Genomic DNA, 19,794 nt, shown 5'->3' with positions numbered 1-19,794 from the left:
ATCTTAATTATACTGTCTATTCACCTTGAAGACCAGTAAGGCTACTCTATACATTCTAAAGATTGCCATTCCTATATATTTGCTGATGTTTTTATTAGTGACATTATTATCACCCTAAATACATTGTCTTTATTTTCCAATTATTTACACTACCATATTTAGTGTGGATTGCAGACATTTTCTGTTAATTGTTTTTATAAAATCTTGCCCTCAACAACACAGAACCAATTAATTCACTTGCTTGTGTGTTTTTTGTTTTTTATGTTTATTATCATCACTCCACTACATTTCCAATGTTTTAATTGTATGGTTTGTCATTTTCTGTTTATGAATGAAAACATGGGCAAAAAAATAAACCGTCTGTATCCTAATTGTACCGTCTCTGTTGAGTTCACCCGTCTTCACTGTCATAACATTCTGCGACAATCTTGCGCATGCGCAGTACATCCCGGTGCCATATACACGCGTTTAAACTTTGCGGATAACTGCGCTGCCCGGCTCATCAGCGTAAACTGCTAGTTTCCAATGCGTTGGTTCGGATTCGGCTTTAATGCATTTGGACAGATTTATGTCCACGAGAAATCAAGTAAAGGAGAGTGTAGCGACGCTGCACAGGAAGTCAAAGTGAGTAGACCGACAGAGTTTACTAGTCAGGTGGAGAGAAGTGACTTGAAGAGGGATTATCAAATCAGAGCAAGTTGGAGTCGAACAGCATCTTTGCATTTGCATGGTAAGTGTATCAGCAATAAAACACCCCAGGATGTACATCTATCACTTGTATAAGGCGCCTGTATAGATATTAACTCGTGTATTCACTTTGCTTTCTGTTTGTTAGGTGACAGCTGTGTGTTTCTCGCAGGCTTTGACTCCAGTGAGTCCTCTGGTGCTCCTGTGAAACAGAGCCGTGGCTGTAAAGATGCCATCATCAGCGAAACATACTTGACCCTCGCTTTCTCAGACAGACTTGAGTCCTGGGATCTGCAGAAGCAAGAAAAGACTCCATCATGGATCATGGAAATAGAAACGCACTCGGAGAGCTTTGGTGATCTATCCTCATCTGCTTTGACAGCTGCTTAAAGTATAGTGGGATAACTGGCTAAACGGTAAACTTGTTGCTGCCTTACAGGTCCCCCCGTGAAGCTCCCATTGGTCCCTGGGGGTTACATAGCCATGAAACCACCCCTCTACCGCTCATTATCACCACAGCTGATGGCCAAGAGTCTGGCACTGAGTGCAGAGCATGCCATCCTTCTCAGTGCCTCCGGAGCTGTGTACACCTGGGGACTGGGCAGGTAGACCTGATTCTCACACATCTAACTTTATGGCAATCTGAGCAATAATACAATCATCCTGATCTTTTGTGTTTGCCTGTGTTTATTTGGCAGCCATGGTCAGTTGGGGCACGGCGACCTCACCTCTGAGGAGGCGCCCAGGGTAGTGGAGGCACTCTGGGGGATGCCCATGAGCTGTATAGCTACAGGAGGCTGGCACTCTGTTTGTATAAGTGGTGAGTGTAGTACCAGATGCTAACAGTGAAAACCGTTAAGCCTGCAATTTGAGAAAAAACTGACTTGAAATGACATTTTCTTCAGATGGGGGAGACCTTTATGTGTGGGGCTGGAATGAAAGTGGCCAGCTTGGACTTCCATCAGGAGGATTGAGGAAAGCACTGCAGCAACAAAGTAGCCAACACACAGGCAAGGGACTCATGTTTATTTTACCCACAGTGCTATCTATCAATCCAAATACTTTTGCATAGTTAACTGAGGTGCACCTCACCCCAATACACCGCAATCAACTGCACTGTTTTTTTGTGAAATGTATGATAGTTACAAAACTGTATTAACATGAGCATTTCCACAGCATCTATAAAACACTTTGAGCACCATAAACATCAATCTCCGTTGTACTGAATGAGCTGCAGTTACTATCTCAAAATGCATATTCACAACTAAACTACATAGCTTAATTTAAATGCTTAATATTGTTGACATGCATTAACTGTAAAGAGTAAGTGCTGGAACATTAACTGTTCTGTACTGAACAGGAGCACCATGCCAAGATGCTAGCACATCTCCCACAGATAAGCCACTGGAAGGAGAGAAACATGAAGACGTATTCATATCGATCCAGGCGTTCCCAGCTCTAATGGATATAACTCCATCATGTGAAATCAAGACGGTCAGCTGTGGCAGCCGCCACACAGCTGCAGTTACAAGTGAGAAACTGAACTTAACAGTGAATTTAGATTGATTTTCTTTGGAAATCCATTCCATTATCATCATATATTTTCTACTTGCAGCCACAGGTGACCTTTACACATGGGGCTGGGGTAAGTGTGAATATGAAGCTTAACTGATACCTGAACAAATTTTTTGAACTGTTGCAACTGTGTTTAATCTTTGTAGCATGTTCTTGGTAGCAATTTAAGTATATGCCATTTCAGGTGACTACGGCCAACTTGGACACCAGACTTTCATCAGTTCAGATGAGCCCCAGTGTGTAGAGTTCTTCAGGGAGCAGCAACTGCATGTGGTTGATGTTGTGTGCGGGGCATGGAACACTTTTGTTGCTGTTGTCAACGAGGAAGTAGCTTGCTCTTAAAAATACTATGGATGTGGACACTGGACTTTGGACAACATACCAGGAAGTGTAAATTGTAACAACAAATACAAGATTTTCAATTAAATACATTTTGTAATAAATTATTCTCACTTGTCTGTATTTTTAAAAAAGAATTGTAGTAAAAAGGTAGTTTTTGAAAATAATTTTAATTTTCTTTATGGAAATAAAAAAATTACAGGTTTTATATTTCACAGACATTGCATAAAAGAGTTAAGGCAGTAAAATCCACAGTTAATTATAATTTAAGGCAAATATCTAAAAGTGTTCTATTAAAAATTAAACACCATATGAGAGTTTAAGATTTGATGCAGTTCCACAACTTTCTAGAGGTCTTCACAGGACAATCTTGAAAGAGCTGTGGAGAAATAAAAATATAACAAAAGCTGTTAAGAGGGAACAAAACTGTGTTGTATTTGGTTGTATTATGGAGATAATTCCATTTTTAGTCACCTGACAAAATCTGGCGACCTTGAAATGACATGCTGAAACTCTGAGAGGTTCACGGTTCCATCCTTGTCGATGTCTGACTCTTCAAGAATCTGAAGAATATACAAAAGAAACAAGTCTTAAATCACCCTGCAACCACAGGCTGTTTTAACCATCTAGTGTGCCTCCCTGCATCGTCAAAGACAATCCTCAGTGAACTCACATTGTTGATGAGCTGTCTCATTTCTTCAGTCGTTAGTCTTGTGTCAGTTGTCTCACCAGTCAGGCAGTTAACCAGCTTCTCCAGATCACCACAATCAAGAGTTCCATCATCATCAAAGTCTGGAAGTATCAATATGCTTATTATTTGGATTGACAGCCTTACGTTTATCATTAATGACCAGCTAAAGTTTGTATCAACATATTTACCAAATATACGGAATGCATAATGGGATTTGATTTCCAGAGTAGCGGAGTCACTGAAGGCACTCAAGAGATCCAGAAAGTCCTCAAATGTGAGGCTTCCATCTTTCTGTTCAGATGTTGAGAATACATGACAGATTCTTTTCCTGAAAGGGTTGGACTGTGACAGGAACAAGTACAAGGGTCAGTATACTTTATCAGTACTTGAAGCACTTCCTCCATAACATACAAAGCACAGGACAATCTTAGGCATGCTATGAGAACGACCACAAAGCAGTCCACATAACACCACATTTTATTTGCTTTAATATCGAAAAGGTTTTCACCTTGAGCTCTGGCAGAGTGAGAATCCTCTCCATAGGTACTCTGGTATTATGATGGTCTTTCTCATCTTTTGTGAGCAGTTCAGTGAATCTCTTGTGAGCACTGAAAACAAAAAAAGGCTATATGAAATTAAATCATTGCAATAAGAACTAAACTGATTAAAATGTTTTTGTTGTTTTGTGGCTGATCACTTACAGAAGAATTTCTTGTTTTGTCAAGAATGTCAGCTCCTAAAAGTAAATGTGAACATTATTATAAGTTATACATTTACCTGAAACAGTAGTTGTTGTTTTTTACCTAACTGGAATGCATTTTAGCCGGACTTCCTATAATTACAGCCATGGTCCAACAAGAGATATTAGCAACAACAGACAGTGTCGTTATTTTAAGTTTAACGATGTAGGAAATCTACTACTTTAGTGAGTAAAAACATACTGTACCTCTGATGACAAGGCTCTAACAGTTTACCTTTGCCTTAAAATATTAGACTAGGATTGCTACGTTACGTTATCTTTGGTTATTACGGGGCGTAAAAACAACTCTTCTCAACTTTAGCTTCTCAGTCCACATTCACCCCCATGACGATACGGCTAATAGTTTCCTTTACAGACGTTGTTTTGGGCACTTACTTGATATTCTGAGAGCAAATCCTTCCCAAGTTGACTCGCCGACGTGCCCATTTTGAGAATCTCGACTTGAAAATGAACTTTTGTTGTGGTAAAGAGTTACCCACCGAACTAACTACTCGACAACAACTACGTTTAACACTTTACATCGCTTACTTCCGGTTTCTCGCTGCCCGTATTCAGCTACGACGTGACGGTTTCTATAGTGACGTACGAGCAAACAGCAACTATCGTGACAAAAGGCTGACAACAGGAGAGGCTAACCAGGGATACTGTTTTAGTAAAACTTTTATCTTGACACAGTTCAGATGTAAAAAAGAAAGGAAGGAAACAGTGGGAGAGGGGTAGGAGGAATGACATGCAACAAATCGTCACCCTGTTAAAATAATCGCCTAACTCATTTTTACAAGTTTTGCAGGAAACACAAAAAACTTCACCAAAAGTGTAACATATGACATTTATTGATCATTTCACTCAAAAGGGATGTAACAAAGGATGGCTATTGGCATAGTAATAACACTGTGTGTAAATTATGTTACTTAAGAGAAATAAATGACTTTTTTGAATGCCTTTGTGACTTAAGCAGGTTATGGTAACACTTTATTTTGAAGGTGTCTACATTAGAGTCACACAAGCCTGTCAGAAACATGACATGGCAAGTATCATGACCATTAATGTTACTTCAAAGTGTCATTAATGTTCATGACACATCCCATGACACGCTCATGTCACTCCTATGTAGACACCTTCAAAATAAAGTGTTACCATATCTTGCTTAAGTCACAAAGGCATGTTCAAAGAATTGCCTAAGTCACATTTTATTTTGACTTAGGCATAATAAATCCGCTTAAGTCACACACTTGACATAGGCCATTATCTTAAAGGGGTAAAATCACATGATCTGATCAACTGAGGATGTAGGCGATTTTACCATAGGTGGCCGGCGTCATGAGGAGATGATTTAGGCAAAAAACCCAAACAATTTTGACAAAAAATGATATAGTCATTTCATCACACTGTTAAAATAATCACCTGTGTGGTTAAATCCTATTCACCAAAAGTGCCACCACCACATCCTTTAAAGAAATAAGAAAGAGTCTGTCTATATTTTATATATTGTTCTAATTGTTAACATCATATTTCCATATTTCCGTTTTATTATAGTGTGTATATATCTCTATTTACTTCAAATGTATTCTATTTTTTATATTTCTATTTGTACATATCTTTATTTACTTAAGACTTGCATTTGTATTTACAGGTGCATCTCAATAGGCCTACATTAGAATATGATGGAAAAGTCCATTTCCAGTAGTTCAAGTCAAATAGCCCCAACCAAGTATTGAGTCATATAGATGGACATACTTTTCAGAGGCCAACATCTCCATATTAAACATGCTTTTAAAATTGGTCTTTTGTCATATTAAAATTTTTGAGACACTGGATTTTAGGTCTTCATTAAATATAAGCCATAATTATTATAATTAGAAGAAATTAAATAAATTAAGACATGAAATGAATCGAATTACTGACATAAATACAATTTTCTATGATATTCTAAATGATTGAGATGCACCTGTATATTGTTGTATATTTAGTGTAGTTTTTTTTATACCTTTATTTTATTTACATAATTACTTTATATTCTATTCTTATACAGCAACAATTGTAGCAAAGCCATTTTCCCCCCAGGGATCAATAAATTATTTCCAATTCTGATTTCTGATTCTGTTAATCCTGCTTGTTAACTTTTAATGTTGTTTTACTGATGCTATACACTTTTGCTGCTGTAATACTGAAAATTCACCATTGTGGGACTAATAAAGGAATGTCTTATCTTATCTTAATGATTTGTAGCCTCACCCCGTATTACCTTGAATTCTTGAAGAATACTTTTGTTCGCATGCCTCCACAACTTACTATCTAAATATTAAAGTGAAGTTCCAGTCTTCAATTTTTTTTATTCAAAATTATTATCTTTTTTTTTTTAATTTTCTTGAATGTCTTTGTGCCATCCATTGTAAATAGTATACAATTTCCCATAAATAAATCAAGAGTAAAACTGCAATAACTGTTCCAAACATCTGCATTTTATTATAGATTTGCAACCAACAGCATTTTTTTTAAATCATAAACAAAATAGGAAATTTTTTGCATTTTCCTTGTATAAATCAAATCTACTATTAATGAGACTTACTATTATTTAAAAAAAAAAATTATCTACACAATTGCATCATTTCACAGCATTCAATAACTACACTGGATGAAGGTGAGAAAAAGACAAGCTTTGACAGGAAGATCAGGAGATGGTTCCTTCAACCCTGGGATGGAGACAGGCTAAGCTCCTTGATTTGTCTCCCAGTCTGTTGTATCTGAAAAATATAAAATAAACAGGATGAAATCAAGTAGGCCTATTCTAAGTGCAGATTATAGCCTAATGTGCAAAAAGTGAAAGAAGACATGCTGAATAAACCATCTATTTTTTCTCTGAAATCTTTTACATCCTAGGCTCTAATAATATCAAAATAATTAGTTAATTATGTTTTTATCCCTACAAAGAATTCTGTGTGTTTAGTCTTCACAGATTGTACCTGTCATTTTCGTTCCCTCCTTGGTCTCAGCTGGAACACCAGTCCCATACTCATTTTCACCGGTGACTCTGAAGAAGTAGATTCCTCCCTCCTCTAGGTCAGCCACCTTGTAGGACAGTCTGCGGCATTTGTCAGTGAGTCTTGTCCAGCCTTTCCTGCTGATGTCCCGAATATCTACAATGTAGTGCTTCACAGGGCCTCCTCCTTCATTCTCAGGCATGTCCCAAGTTACAGTGGCTGAGTTCTTGGTCACATCTTTAACTGCTACATGAGCTGGCGGACCAGGTGAATCCAAAACCCTCACATTAAGCGTCAAAGAGGCAGATCCAGCAACATTTTGCAGTTTGATTTTGTATTTACCAGAGTCATCACGTGTTGCTCCTTCCACTGTGATAGAGGTGACGGAGCTGCTGGTGTTGATTAATCCTCTGACTCTTAGATCTACATCTGCTTTCTCCCATGTCACACTTGGAACAGGTTTGCCTGTGAAAGGCACAGTCAAAGTGAAGGGGCTTCCATCTTTAACAAGCAGGGTCTTCCTAATGTCTGCGCTAACATCAAACCTGGGCTCCTCCTCTCTCTCCATGGCCACTTCAGGGTCTGTTTCAGGACTGGGCTCGCTGATACCAATCTTGTTTATGGACCTGACAATGAAAACATATTCTGTCCCTGATGTGAGTCCAGTTACTGTTAACTCCGTTTTATCTGTATTATGAACACCAACCGTCCAGTCTTCTTCTTCTGATTTTCTGAATTCAACTTTGTACCCTGTTACTGCTGCGCCACCATCAAACAGCGGCTTGTTCCATGACAGAGTGATGGAGGTCCTGGATGAATCGATTATGGTGGGTTTGGCAGGAGGGGAAGGGAGAAACTTTGGATCCTCTGCCAGAGTAAGTGGGCATGGTAGACTGGGTTCACTTAGCCCAGCAGCATTCTCAGCAAAGACTCTGAATTCATATTCACATCCCTCGTGCAGCCCAGACGCTTTAACTCGTAGGTCATAGACCGGCTTCTTGTTAATACGAACCCAACGGACACCCTGCTTATCCCTCTTCTCAATGATGTAACCGCTGATGCGGCTCCCGCCATCAGAGGCAGGTGTCTTCCAGCAGATAGTCATAACCTCATTGGTTGCACTTGTGACCTCAACATCAGTCGGAGCAGATGGGACAGTAAAAGGATCCATGGCCTTGATAGGCTCACTTTCCAAAGTCTCACCTTCCCCATATTTGTTCACTGCTCTCACCCTAAACAGGTATTCATTTCCTCTGAGTAGCTTGGTTATTTTGCAGGTAGTTGCCAACATGTCACCGTACACAAGGGTCCAGGCTACACGGCTGGTTTCACACTTCTCAACAATGTAGTACATGATCTCAGCGCCACCAGTCTCATGAGGGGCCCCCCATGACAAGGTGCATTTCTCTGCTGAGAGTCCAGACACTTCTAGAGGCCCAGCAGGTGGGCCAGGTCTGTCCAGAACCTTGCAGGTGACAGCCCTAGATGTGGTACCACCTGTACTCTGCAGGGTCAGAGTATACTGTCCAGAGTCTTTCCTAACACTTTCTCTGATAAGTAGAGAGGTATGCATCTTTGTTGCGGTTATCTCAACTCTTCCTTTGGTGCCGATATTTCTACCATTCTTCAACCAAAACACTGAAGGGTTGGGGCGGCCAGAGATGTCAGCATCTATTCTTAGGAGGTCTCCTGCTTTGACAACCACCACCTGTCTAAATTTGTCCTCCATGATAATTTTAGGTGGCTCCACATCGTGCTGTACTGTCACAGGTCCGGTGGTTTCAGAGGGCGCACTGAAGAGCTCAGCTGCATTCTTTGCAATCACACGAAAATCATACTGTTCACCTTCTGTGAGGTCAGTCACTTCCAAGGAGGTGTTCAGTAAGTTGGTGAAGTTACACTTAAGCCAGCAACTTTCTGGCAGCTCTTTACGCTCAACAATGTACCCAGTTATTTTAGCCCCACCATCATATTCAGGTCTGTCCCAGGAGAGGAAAACTGAGCTGTTAGTTATATTGGTGACTGTGAGGTTGTGTGGGGGATCACACTGGTCTCTGGCTGCTACAGGCTCAGATGCCTTACTGCATGGTCCAACACCAGCCATGTTCTCAGCAGAGACCCGGAACTCATATATCAGACCTTCGTCAACACTTGTTACCTTGAACTGACACTCAGTCAGTGGGCTTCTGTTTAACTTTGTCCACAAAATACTGCTTTGATCTTTGCATTCAATATGATAACCGATAACAGGGTTGCCACCGTCACTCTCTGGTTTGCTCCATGCAACCACCATGACGGACTTTGAGGCCGTAACAACATGGAGATTCGTTGGTGGGCCGGGGGTCTTAAAGGGATACTGGGCAACAACAAAATCAGACTCAACAAATTGGCTTTTGCCATAGCGATTCTCTGCAGCAATACGGAACTGATACTCAGTGCCCTGTGTCAAACGGGAAATCTTAATTGATGTTCTGGCAATGGTTGCTGACACAGTCTGCCATATTGTGCTGCCTGTATCCCTCTTCTCAACAACATAATTACTGATTTGACATCCACCAGTATAATTCGGGGGCTGCCATGACAAAGACATAAAGTCAGCACTCACTTCATCCACACTCAGGTCACTTGGTGGTCCAGGTCTTTCAAAAACATTAACAAAGATTTCAGCAGATGTGATTCCAGCTGAGTTGGCCAGGGTCACCTCATACATGCCAACATCTATTCTGGTTGCATCTTTGATGATGATCTGAGACGATGTGTCAGATGTGTGCACATTTACCCTGCTTGTTTCTTTCAGCAAGTTGCCATCTTTCTTCCAGGCTACTGTTGGCGGTGGTACACCTTTGAATGGAACATCAATCTTTAAATCGTTTCCTGCCTTCACAGTGAATGTGTTGGACAACAGACTAATAATTGGCACAGCACTATTATCTTTTACTGTAACAGGTGCCAAAAGGGACTTTGGTTCACTTTTTCCCTTTTCATTCGCAGCACTCACTCTGAAGAAATACTCCTTTCCCTTTGCCAGGCTGCTAATAGTCGCTTCCAGTGTTCTACTCTCTGAACATATTGCCCACGTGTCATCTCCCTTCGCCTGCATTTCTACGATATAGGATGTGATTTTGCTTCCTCCATCGTGGTCAGGCTTCTCCCAAGAGAGTCTTGCACTATTGCAAGTAACATCACAGAGTGTGATTTTGCCAGGAGGCGGAGGAGCCTCAGACACTTTAACAGCGTCAGTGGTCACTGCTGGCAGTCCTGTGCCAAACTCATTCACAGCCAGGACACGGAAATAATAGAAGCTCCCTTCCTGGAGATTGTCGATCTTGTATGAGTTTCTCACACAGTTGCTACAGACGCTTGCGAATGCCTTTCTGGCCTCCTCTCGCTTTTCTACAACATAGTGTGAAATCTTTGCTCCCCCGTCAATGAGAGGTGCTTCCCAGGAGATGGACACAGACTCCCTCTTTATATCTTTTACCTCTAAGTTAGTTGGCGCACTGGGGGAGTCCAGCACTCTGACATTGATGAATGCTGATTTAGAGCCACAGCAGTTCTCAGCAGTCAACACATATTTGCCTGTGTCATTTCTATTGACATTCTCAATCAATAACTCTGTGTAGGAGCTTGTTACCTCAATTTGAGCACGCTCACTGATAGTGCTGCCTTCCTTCAACCATTTAACCTCAGGCTCTGGTCTTCCTCTGATGGTGACAAGGAGTCGTAATGCAGAACAGGATCGAACACTGACAATCTTCCTCAGGGTAGCGTCCAACTCAATCTCAGGTGCCTCCAGTTTTTCGGCAGCAACCACAGACACAGGTAGATCCACACACTCTCCAACTCCAGCAGCGTTCATTGCACGAATACGAAAACTGTACTCTACATTTTGTCTCAGTCTTTTCATGGTGTAGTTTGTGTCCTCTACACCTGTGCTCGGTGTACATGCGATCCACTCATCTTCGGCTGCTTCTTTCATCTCAACTATATATCCACTGATTGTTGCTCCACCATCATAGATAGGCTTCGACCAAGTCAGCGACACAGTGCTGCTGGAAAAGTCTGTCACTTTGGGGTTTGTAGGGGGGCCAGGTGGGTAAATAGCATCACATACTTTGATGTACTCACTTGGCTCACTGGGTGCACCCACACCAGCAGCATTCTCTGCCAGTACTCTAAACTGATAATGATGTCCCTCTGTGAGCCCTGTGCATCGGAAACGCAAGTCGTTTAGTCTTCTCTTGTTGCATTTAGTCCACCTGACACCCTCTTTGTCACGTTTCTCCAGGATGTAGCCATCAATCTCTGAGCCTCCGTCAGTCTGAGGTCTTTCCCATGATAGCACGATGGAGTCACCAGTCACAGCGCTGGCTGTAGGGGTAGAAGGTGGACTCGGTGTTGTGAAAGGATTTTGTGCAATGAAGGGGTCTGATTCCAGAAATTCACCAACACCAAATTTATTCACTGCAGCAATTCTGAAAATATACTCTTTACCACATGTCAGTTTTGTCACTTTGTAACTGACAGCTTCAACGTGAGGATCGACCCCTGTCCATGTAACACGGCTGGTCTCCCTTTTTTCAATGACGTAGTGGGAAACACAGGCACCGCCATCATTTAAAGGGGGGTTCCAGTGAAGATTACACTTCTCTGCACTGACAACTTTCACCTTCAGTAGTCCATCTGGAGGTCCAGGTCTATCCAGCACCTTCACATTCACTGGGATAGATGTAGTGCCACCAATGTTACTGAGGCTCAAGACGTAGTGTCCGCCATCAACTCGTGTACAGTCCCTGACAGTCAGAGTTGTATGAGTGAGGGTGTTTTTGACCTCTGTTCTTGGTGTTGTTTTGTCAATTTCTTTTCCATCCTTCAGCCAGGTTACGACAGGGAGGGGCTTGCCAAAGTAATCAGCATCAATAGTGAATGTCTCACCAGACTGTATAACAGTAGTGCTCTTGAATTTAGGATCAATGGACGCTGTGGGTCCTTCAATAACATCTTGAGCAACGATGGTTACTGTTTTTGAAGGTGTGCTCCAAACACCAGCAGCATTCTTAGCAGTTACTCTGAACTCATAACTTTGGCCCCCTGTCAGACCTGTGACTGTGAACTCATTCTCAATAACACTGGTGAAGTTTGCCTTCATCCACCTGCCATCTGGGAGCTCCCTCTTCTCAACCACGTAGCCTGTAATGGTGCTTCCGCCATCATGTTTGGGTTTTGCCCACTGAAGTGTGATGTTCTCTCTAGTGATGACAACAGCTTCAGGTATACCAGGTGGATCACAGGGGTCTCTTGCCACATAACATTCAGATATCTTGCTAGATGGGCTTAGTCCAGCAATATTCTCAGCAGAGACTCTGAATTCATACTGAATGCCTTCCTCCAGTCCACTTGTTTTGAAGCGAGCATCAGGTATAACAAGTTTGTTCAGCTTGGTCCATAAAATGCTGTTCTTCTCTTTTCGTTCAAGGTGATAGCCGATGATGGGGCTGCCTCCATCTTTGGCTGGAGGCTCCCATTCAACCACCATGCTGTACTTTGTCACCGTGGACACAAAGGGGGTGCCTGGGGCGGAGGGCACACTAAAAGGATATTGTGCAACTACAATAGGAGAGGTGATTGCAGTACTCTTTCCGTACCTATTTTCTGCAAACACTCTGAATTGGTATTCGTTTCCTGTCTTCAGTTTGGTGACTTTGATTGTGGTTCTTACTGTCGTTGCTGACACTGTCTGCCATTCTGTACTTAGAGTGTCCCGTTTCTCCACTATGTAGTTGTCTAGCTGACAGCCACCTGTGTATTCTGGTGGTTCCCAGGAGATGACAACATAATCTGAACTGATCTCATCAATTCTCACAGGTCCTGTGGGTGAATCTGGCTTTTCAAGAACAACCACAGTGATTTCTCCTGTATGTTTTCCAGCACTGTTGCTTGCTGTGATATAGTATTGACCAGAGTGCTCCCTGGCAGCATGTCTGATATGAAGAACTGTTAATGATGGTGTACTTGAAAGCTCAAGCCTTGATGTCTCTTTGACTGCCTGACCATCTTTTTTCCATTCAATCTTTGGTGCTGGGTGCCCAACCACTGGGATCTCTGCTTTCAGTTCTTCACCATTCTTGACAGTAAATGTGCCAAAAGTTATTTGGAGGTTTGGTTTAACAGCATTTTCCTTATCTGTTACAGGGCCAGGTTGGACCTCAGTGTCTTGATCTCCATTTTCTGCAGAAGTGGCAGGCTGACCTGATGTGAAGGGGTAAAAAAAGCAGCAAATAAGTAGAACAATAGATGGGATCAGTGCAGAGTAATACAAAATCTATATGGTCCTTGCTTTGTTAAATGCATTGAGATTTGGGTAAATACAATGATCTGGTGATAAATAAATGTTAAAATGCCAATTAATTTGTTTTTCTGACTTTTCAGAACTATATCTCACATTAATAACAGGAGAGGATGAAAGCCCTTTAAAAAAAAGCCCACTTTAAATAAGTGGATGTTTGAACTTATATTATTCTGTTAATTACTTTAATTATGACACTTATTCTATTCTGTACACAATGATAATTGTTATTTATTGAAACATGATTCAATCAAAATTTGAAGGAGAGTATTGTTATTCACTATCTTACAATCTGATCATTACGTGGTGAACAGATGAATGCATGACATACCTTGGACAATGGCTGTGAGGGGTGGCTGGGAATCCTTTGCTGTGAGATCTGCATTAGTGTCCGGTGTCAGATTTATATTTAGAGTGTGAGCTGTATCTTCTGATTCATTTCCTGCCTACAAAAGATAGTTGTACAAAACTGTCAGAGGAAATGAAATTACATGAAAGACCATGTTAAATAATCTGGGCAATGTTTGTCTTTATTTCCTCTTTTTTGTAATACAGTTATGTTTTGTGGTTTAAATAAAATGGAAATTGCTTCATATATTCAATAAAAGCAAAATTAACTTTAGCGTTTTAAGCACAGTAGCATGCAGGCCATCTTAGTGGGAGTGATGTGTTGGTAACAGAAACTGTTGATGGTGTTAAAAATAACTAGAGGCAAGGCGGGCCAGACTGCCATCTGTTCTACCAAACAGTTAAAACTCTAATCTAGCTCTAAAAGCTCTCACAAGTTTGAAACATTTCACTTTTGTAAAAAACACAAAAAGGAAACACCATCATTCAAAAAGTAATTGTTAAATGCCCTCCAATCTTTCTGTGTTGTATTTCTTTTTCAAACACAAAGGCAGGCTACTTACTTCATTGTTGCTGGCTTCCATCGTTCTTTCACTTGTCCTTATTTATGAGAAATGAGAAATTAAATGTAAATATAAAAGTAAGCTAGTTTAGCAAATCAGTTGGTTAAGATGTATCAACTGGTGAACTCCCAAACTCTGTGGCACACATTCACAACTCTGCCAATCACTGCCTGTTTTATCTCCAAAAGCATGCCAAGACTAAAATAACCGTGATGCCTGATTGGCCAACTGCTCATTCTTTCAAAGTTAGTTGAGCCTACATGGATCAGTAGGGGATAAAAACTGGAAAGTGGCTCAACGGTAAAATATTGCTCACATACATAATATTACAGTTACAAGGGGGTTTACCATGTAGATTTAGATTTAGATATCTTCAAAATAGCTTTATGTGTGCGTGTTCATTGGGGGTTTGGTTAGGTAATTATTAGCACTTACTAAGTGAACAACAATTTTCTGGAACAAATGGCCAGCCACTAAAACACTATGGGTAGGTGAAGGCAGTGGTGGAATGTAACAAAGTACATTTATTTACGAGCTTTACTTTTTTTTGACACAATTTTGATGTACTTTTACTTTACTTGAGTATTTATACTTTTAATCCACTACATTTCAGAGGTAAATATTGTACTGTGTACTTGTTTGACACCTCTAGTTACTGGTTACTTTTCAGGTCAAGATTTTACAAACATGTAGTCAACATAAAGAAATAACCCTAATGATGTCCCTAAAATGTTTAACTCCCCCAAAAATATATGAATCATCTAAAAATGAGCCAGCTATGACATTAAAGTGCAGTTTATATGTTAATACATTGGTAATATAGCCCTAATGATATAAAGGCTTGTGTACTTTTATTTGAATAAATGCAGGAGTTTTTCTATAGTGTGGTTTCACTACTTTAACTTAATAATTTTTTTAAATACTTGGTTACAAAACACTTCAGATGTATAAGTTAGTTAAATCGGCAGTGATTTGTCTTGATAAACATGCTGTAACACTGCCTTTTTTGTCAATATGTTTTTACTATTTAAATGTCTCCTATCACTAGCTACCAATCTATTATCATATTAACATGTAAAACATATTAAAAATGAAACATGTAATTACACTGATGTTAACATACAGTATACAGTTTTAAATGTCGTAAATTAGCGCCCATATTGTGCAAATAAATAATTTAATAGAAAGATTTATTGTGAAAAACTGAACCGGAAACACGCCAGGAAACACCGACGAAGAAGAAAACGTGGAACTAAGGAAGCTAACGTTAGCTCATCAGCTAACATGGCAAACCAGTGATAGGAAAAAAACAGATAAAAAGCTATTATTGCGGATGTAAATAACAAGCTGTGTCTCTTAAAAGGCATTTGATCTGCTGTTTCTTTCAACACTCGGTGGTATACTGTCAAATTAAAAAGGTGAGTATATATTATCAATTCATAAGAACTCATGCTTGTGTTATTGGCAAATAATTAATGGGGAGAAGTTTACTTTTTACTCCACTACATTTGTCAAACATCTTTGGTTACCTTGCTGACTATGATTTACGTACGTGATGATTAACGTTTTATATGTTCATCAATGATCTTAAAGTAATAAAAATCCACAATCACTCACTGTGGTCAGAAGTGTGAGTACTTTCAATACCTGTCTTTTACATGTGATGAAGTAATATTTCACATTGTGGAATTGCTACTTTGAGTAAAGAGTTTAAATATAAGGCTATGGTTTCTGTCCTCGATGAATGTTAAAGTCCTGATTTTAAAGTTGTCGCTTTCTGTGCACTACAGCTGAAATCAAATATGTCAGTGAAACAATTACTTCTCCATTTTCTTTCATTATATACTAATGATATATTATTAATTGATCTTTTTTTTAAATGGGCGTAATCAATAATAAATCATTTGCAGCCATGTTCACAGGCTGCTCATGTGACTCTCCGTCTGATGATTCAGCAGAATGACACCTGAACACTATTGTCGAACCTCACGCCTCTCTGCTTCACTTTTCACCAGCAGGTCCAGCCATGCTGCTCCAGTTTGTGTATAGCAACCAGGACTTCGTCGCAGATGTGCATTGGAGCAGTGGCAGAAGAGTTGGGATTGAATCAACGCCAGCAAAATTTGACACGACCATCCAAGCCGGCTGGACTGACAGGATGAACCGTGGACTATTCCGCTACCACCTGGGTGATTTACAAACACGTGTCCTGCCGGGCGCGCATGGCTATGTGGCCCAGCTGAATATTCAAAGAGGAATAGAGAGAAGAAAGCCTCAGGAGATACTGAGCATTCAGCAGCAGTTTAATGCCAAACAGTTTAATTTTAACAAAATCAATCCAGAAGAAATCATATTTGAGATGATAAAGGATACTGAGGGAGGAAATGAAATAGGTCAGTTGCATCAACCCAGCAGGATGGTTGTGCTGGTCAATGTCAGCCCTTTGGAGTTTGGACATTGTCTCTTTGTTCCAGATCCTTCACGCTGTTTCCCACAGATCCTGACAAGGTCCGCTGTCAGTGTTGGCATTGAAGCAGTGCTGCTGAGCTCCGAGCCTGGCTTCCGTGTGGGCTTCAATAGTCTTGGAGCATTTGCGTCAGTCAATCATTTACACCTACATGGGTATTACCTGAATCACGAGCTCAAGATAGAATCCATGCCAGTCAAGCCGCTGGTTCCTGAAAAGGGGTTTTATCGGTTGTTGGACTTTCCTGCTGGCTTTTTGTTCTACACTGAGTCAGAGGGGGTGGAGGAAGTTACAGGAGCTATCTGTCAACTTACGGACTTTCTTGTGGAGGGTAATATTGCTCACAACGTGTTCTTGACTAGAGGATGTCCGCCATCTGATTGCATACAGAACAAAAAGGATCTTTGTTCAAGAAAAGGTGTTCGCATCGCTGTTTGGCCTAGAACATCGAGTTTTGGTGCCAAGGAGGAGTCTGCCTTCAATGTTGCTCTCTGTGAGCTGGCTGGACATTTACCATTTAAGAACAAGAAGGACTATGAGCTCACTACTGAGAAAGATGTCATGGATATCATCCAGACGTACCTTCTACCTGACACAGAGTTTCACATGTTGGAACAGAAGCTCACTCTTCATTTGAGGGAATTATAATGTATAGCCATTAAATCTTGTGCTACAGTAGGTTAGAAGCTACACATTCTTCACATGTTCTGAACACCTGTAGGTGTTTGGTGACATCAGTTACGAAAATCAAGATATTTAAACTGGATAAATCTTTGGAACTATGCTAAATCTCCTTTCCTGCACAAAGTACCTTCTTACAAAGACATATGTATCAGTGACTTTAAATTAAAAGTAATAGATGTGCTGCATTATGTGAAAATGTGAAACAAGATACTTGTCAAAGCACATATATGTTAGATAGACATAATGCAACAGGCCTACAAATCCACTACTGCAAATATTATTTGTTTCTGTGGTCGCTTTTAACAGGAAGGCATTAGCTCCTTTTCTTTCAATAAAGGATGGTCCAGTGTACACTTTGCTAAGTGTTGCAGAAAGGAAGAATTGAAGCATCTCTTCCTAGCACTTAGAGACTTCGACCAGCTCATCTAATGCTGTGGATCATCTCATTAAATTAAGATCTCATGAAATTGATTTTATATTTCTTTTTCATGCTGGTTCCCTGGCATTGGTAATGTTATTTGTTACACCTGTGCTTTTCCTATGAAGACAAGTCAGCATATCTGTTATATAAGAGGCCTATAATGTAATTCTCTAATCTCTACATTTTTCAGGCATTGATAGCCTTTTTAAATTGAGAGTTAAGTATAATATTAAATGATCATTTAATACCCAGAACAGCATGAGGCTGATGTGAGAGGATTTAACATATTGGTAAATGTTTGCGAAACAGAATGTTGAAATCAGGCTTTTCTCTTGTAGCAAAGAGAAACAGTGACATGTGACCTTTCAACAAAAGATTTGTGTAAACTGTAAATCACTGAGGATGGTGACAGTGTTTGTGTGAGATTTAGAAGGACTCTTGGAGCAAAAATATTTTTAAAAAACACCATAAAAACTAGACCTGCAAACAGCTATTAATGGGTTCCAAGCCGCCCACGCAAGTCTGACTTGGCAGCCCGTGGAAGCAATGCAAGTTGGGCATGCAGGCCCTCATGAGAGACGCAAGACACAGGTTGATAGCCACTTTGATTTTTGATCATTTGGATGCTCTGAGCAACAGTCAATGCCAATTGGACTGACGTACTAAGATGAGTTGGAAAAAGGAGGTCTGGCAAATATTTTCAACTTTTTAAAAAAAGTGTCACCTAGTGGCTAACATGCATACTACTTGCCCCCAGTTTCATTTCAATCTAACCAAACTTTGTGGAGATATGATATCACTTGTTTTGTGTATTAAAGTAAAAGGTACACCTGCCTGGCAAAATTAATAATTAATTTGACCAGGTGGACCTAATAACTGGACAGGTGTACCTAATATTTTTTACTGAGTGTGCCTAATATTTAAGCGGGGTGTACCTAATATTTTGGAAAGGCATACCTAATAAATTGGACAGATGCATTGTGCTTGCTGACTCACTGTCACACTGTTATGATTTACTGATATTCGTAACACCGGTGCATTTCCTGCTATGCCGAGTGAGAGTGACTGCTGTGATACAGGCCTATAAACAGGGGCTGTTTAGACTAAGAACATTGCCACACTCTATGCACTGCACTGATATGTAAATATAGTCACCACCTTTCTTTGCTATTCATAGGCACTTATTGTTTCACGCACTATGCAGCTGGCATTTGAATTGACAGAAAAATAAGCAAATATATCTCAGGATTGGTTGCCCAAAAATTAATTAATTGAAGGCCATGTGTACCTTTTAGGATAAATCTTAATGGGAAAAGTACACTTGCCCCTCCCTTATTACCAACAGTGACTTTAAAGCCATTAAAATATTTTTTCTCCCGTGATAAACCAAGATAATCCTCTTTCAAATGTTCTTTTGTGTATGAATGTTATTTATGACCTTCCAGATATCTCCAGCTAATAAATAGAACAAAACTAAAAACAAACAAAATGTTTTTTTCCCCCAGGCATGGGTAAAACACATGTTCCACAAATAATTCATTTCATGTTTTATTTGTTTAACTTGCTGTCAAAAGTTGCCTCCACGTGTCTCTCCCTTTATTCTAAAGAAATTTCAAGATACCAAAGCTACTTCAACAAGCCTGACAGTGGAGCCTCAGATCAAGGAGGATCAATGCTCCACATCATCCCTGAAGAGCACATCATCTGCCAGAATTACATCACCAAGGTAGCAGTGCTCAGCCGAGCAGTGAGATCAATGAGCATAGATACCTGCTCACTCATTTTAATGAGGTGAGCACACAACCTGTGTATTGATCTATATGTTTCGATGATTAACATGCTTTTTTCCCTGGTGAGATAATGATTCAACAAAACATTTTCTTTTGCAGTTATTTTGTACTGCTTTGAGAAACAAAATACAATCAGTGCCGT

The 19,794-nt window shown here is 40.2% G+C and overlaps 3 protein-coding genes across 4 annotated transcripts; 2 read left to right on the top strand and 1 right to left on the bottom strand.

Moving 5' to 3' along the window:
- Window positions 1-400: 400 nt before the first annotated feature.
- On the top strand, window positions 401-2,983 carry LOC131973496 (RCC1 domain-containing protein 1-like). Its single transcript, XM_059335503.1, has 8 exons — window positions 401-730; window positions 836-1,042; window positions 1,127-1,292; window positions 1,386-1,507; window positions 1,593-1,697; window positions 2,048-2,218; window positions 2,303-2,332; window positions 2,447-2,983. The coding sequence occupies exons 1-8, from the start codon at window positions 526-528 to the stop codon at window positions 2,602-2,604; spliced, it is 1,164 nt and encodes a 387-aa protein (XP_059191486.1). The 5' UTR covers window positions 401-525; the 3' UTR covers window positions 2,605-2,983.
- LOC131973497 (calcium and integrin-binding protein 1-like) lies at window positions 2,753-4,586 on the bottom strand. Its single transcript, XM_059335505.1, has 7 exons — window positions 4,428-4,586; window positions 3,994-4,028; window positions 3,801-3,900; window positions 3,481-3,634; window positions 3,275-3,393; window positions 3,076-3,164; window positions 2,753-2,980 (listed from the first exon to the last, which is right to left on the bottom strand). Exons 1-7 carry the CDS (start codon window positions 4,476-4,478, stop codon window positions 2,959-2,961), a joined length of 570 nt encoding a protein of 189 aa, XP_059191488.1. The 5' UTR covers window positions 4,479-4,586; the 3' UTR covers window positions 2,753-2,958.
- Window positions 4,587-15,520: 10,934 nt separating this feature from the next.
- Window positions 15,521-19,625, top strand: gdpgp1 (GDP-D-glucose phosphorylase 1). 2 transcript variants are annotated; one of them, XM_059335638.1, is made up of 2 exons: window positions 15,521-15,708; window positions 16,309-19,625. In XM_059335638.1, the coding sequence occupies exon 2, from the start codon at window positions 16,317-16,319 to the stop codon at window positions 17,403-17,405; it is 1,089 nt and encodes a 362-aa protein (XP_059191621.1). In that variant the 5' UTR covers window positions 15,521-15,708; window positions 16,309-16,316; the 3' UTR covers window positions 17,406-19,625. The 2 variants fall into 2 exon arrangements, with proteins under 2 accessions (XP_059191621.1, XP_059191620.1); XM_059335637.1 differs by having other exon boundaries at window positions 16,306-19,625.
- The last annotated feature ends 169 nt before the right edge of the window (window positions 19,626-19,794 follow it).

Source organism: Centropristis striata, chromosome 6 (assembly GCF_030273125.1).
Source record: "Centropristis striata isolate RG_2023a ecotype Rhode Island chromosome 6, C.striata_1.0, whole genome shotgun sequence".
NCBI classification, from domain to species: Eukaryota; Metazoa; Chordata; class Actinopteri; order Perciformes; family Serranidae; genus Centropristis; species Centropristis striata.
This window is presented reverse-complemented; position numbering and strand designations above follow the sequence as displayed.